The sequence below is a fragment of the Rhea americana genome, unplaced genomic scaffold, assembly GCF_003343005.1.
Source record: "Rhea americana isolate MKP2758 unplaced genomic scaffold, rheAme1 scaffold_527, whole genome shotgun sequence".
In the NCBI taxonomy this organism is placed as follows: domain Eukaryota; kingdom Metazoa; phylum Chordata; class Aves; order Rheiformes; family Rheidae; genus Rhea; species Rhea americana.
Window position 1 is genome coordinate 30,595 of NW_028186676.1, and position 1,418 is coordinate 32,012.

Genomic DNA, 1,418 nt, shown 5'->3' on the forward strand with positions numbered 1-1,418 from the left:
AGTAAGGGTGAGCTGGCTGCCCGCCGGCGGCCCGGCCCGGCCCTCGCCGGCGCCCCGGCGGTCACTGCCACGCGCCGAGCGCTCACGTGCCTGTCTGCGTGCCCCGGGCCCTGCACGACCGCGAGGTCCCGCTCCGGGGCAGAGCTGCGCCCGGCTCCGGGTGCTGCAGCCCCGCGAGCCTGGAGCGCCCGGCCCCGGCTGCGGCGCAGAGAGCAGGGACCGGAGCAGGGCAGAGTGCGGGACCCGCTGCACCCGCCCGTGCCCTGGGTGCTGGCGCGGGACCCCGTGCGCCCGGGAACGGCGGCGCGTGCCCAGGAACGAACGGCGGTGCGCCGCGGGGAGCCGGGAGCCTGGCGCCCCGGCAGCGGTGCCGAGGGCAGCCGGCTGCGGAGCTCGGCGGATCCCCGTACCCGGCCGTGCCCATCCGCTTCCCCGGCCCTCGGGTGCCCGCGGGCGGTCRCCGCTCCCTGCTCCCCGTGCTCCTGCCGCCCTTCCCGCCGCAGCTGGGCGGGTCGAGCTGGCACGGCTTTCGCTGTCCGGCCGAGCCCCGGTGCCGGCGGGACCGTGGGCGCCGGGAGCCCAGGCGGGATCCAGCCCGGAGCCGGAGCTGTTCCAGGGCAGCTGGCTGGACGTGGGAGGACTGACCCGGAGCCAGGCCATGCCGGGGGTGGCTGTTCCTTGGCCGCTCCAGGGCTGCCCTCGAGCTCCCCGAGCTCGGGGAGAGCCCGGGGCAGGCGGCGGCCGTGCCGGGGGCGGAGCGGGGCTTTGCCGTGGGCAGCTGGGGCAGTTCGGCACGGGAGACACGTGTGCCCGAGTTGCCGGCGCCGCGAAGCTCACGGCCGCCCTGCTAACCGCACCGCTAACCGTCCCGCACCTGCTTTTTCAGTGATCCGAGCGAAGGCCGTCTCTGCGAAAGAGGTGGATTCAGGGAAYGATATATATGGAAATCCGATCAAGCGAATCCAGTACGAGATCAAGCAGATCAAGGTACGGGGCGGCGGGTGGCGGGCGGCGGGGCAGAGCGCGGCGCCGCGGCGGCGGCTGGCTGCTCACTCGCGCTCTTCCCTCGCAGATGTTCAAAGGCCCCGACAAAGACATCGAGTTCATTTACACGGCTCCGTCCACGGCTGTGTGCGGCCGGCCGCTGGACACCAGCGGGAAGAAGGAGTATCTCATCGCGGGTAGGCGGGCGCCCGGCCCCGAGGGGTCTCGGGAGGCACCTGCAAGGCCCGCAGCAGCTCCCAGGGCAGGGGGACCCTCCTCTTCCTCCTGCTTGGTGCCCCTGCCATCTGGGGCTGCTCCGGACTGCTCTGGGGCCGCGGGATGCTGCGGGATGCTGCGGGATGCTGCGGTCAGGGAGGCTGCAGGATGCTGCGGTCAAGGGGTCACGGGATGCTGTGGTCAGGGGGCTGCGGTCA

The 1,418-nt window shown here is 73.9% G+C and overlaps 1 protein-coding gene across 1 annotated transcript in view; it reads left to right on the top strand.

Moving 5' to 3' along the window:
- TIMP2 (TIMP metallopeptidase inhibitor 2) overlaps positions 1-1,418 on the top strand; it is a 13,641-nt gene that overhangs the window by 9,572 nt on the left and 2,651 nt on the right. The window contains exons 2-3 of the mRNA XM_085318219.1: positions 3-987; positions 1,073-1,414. Of these exons, the coding sequence (XP_085174345.1) occupies positions 3-987; positions 1,073-1,414 (1,327 nt within the window). The remainder of the gene's footprint in view (positions 1-2; positions 988-1,072; positions 1,415-1,418) is intronic.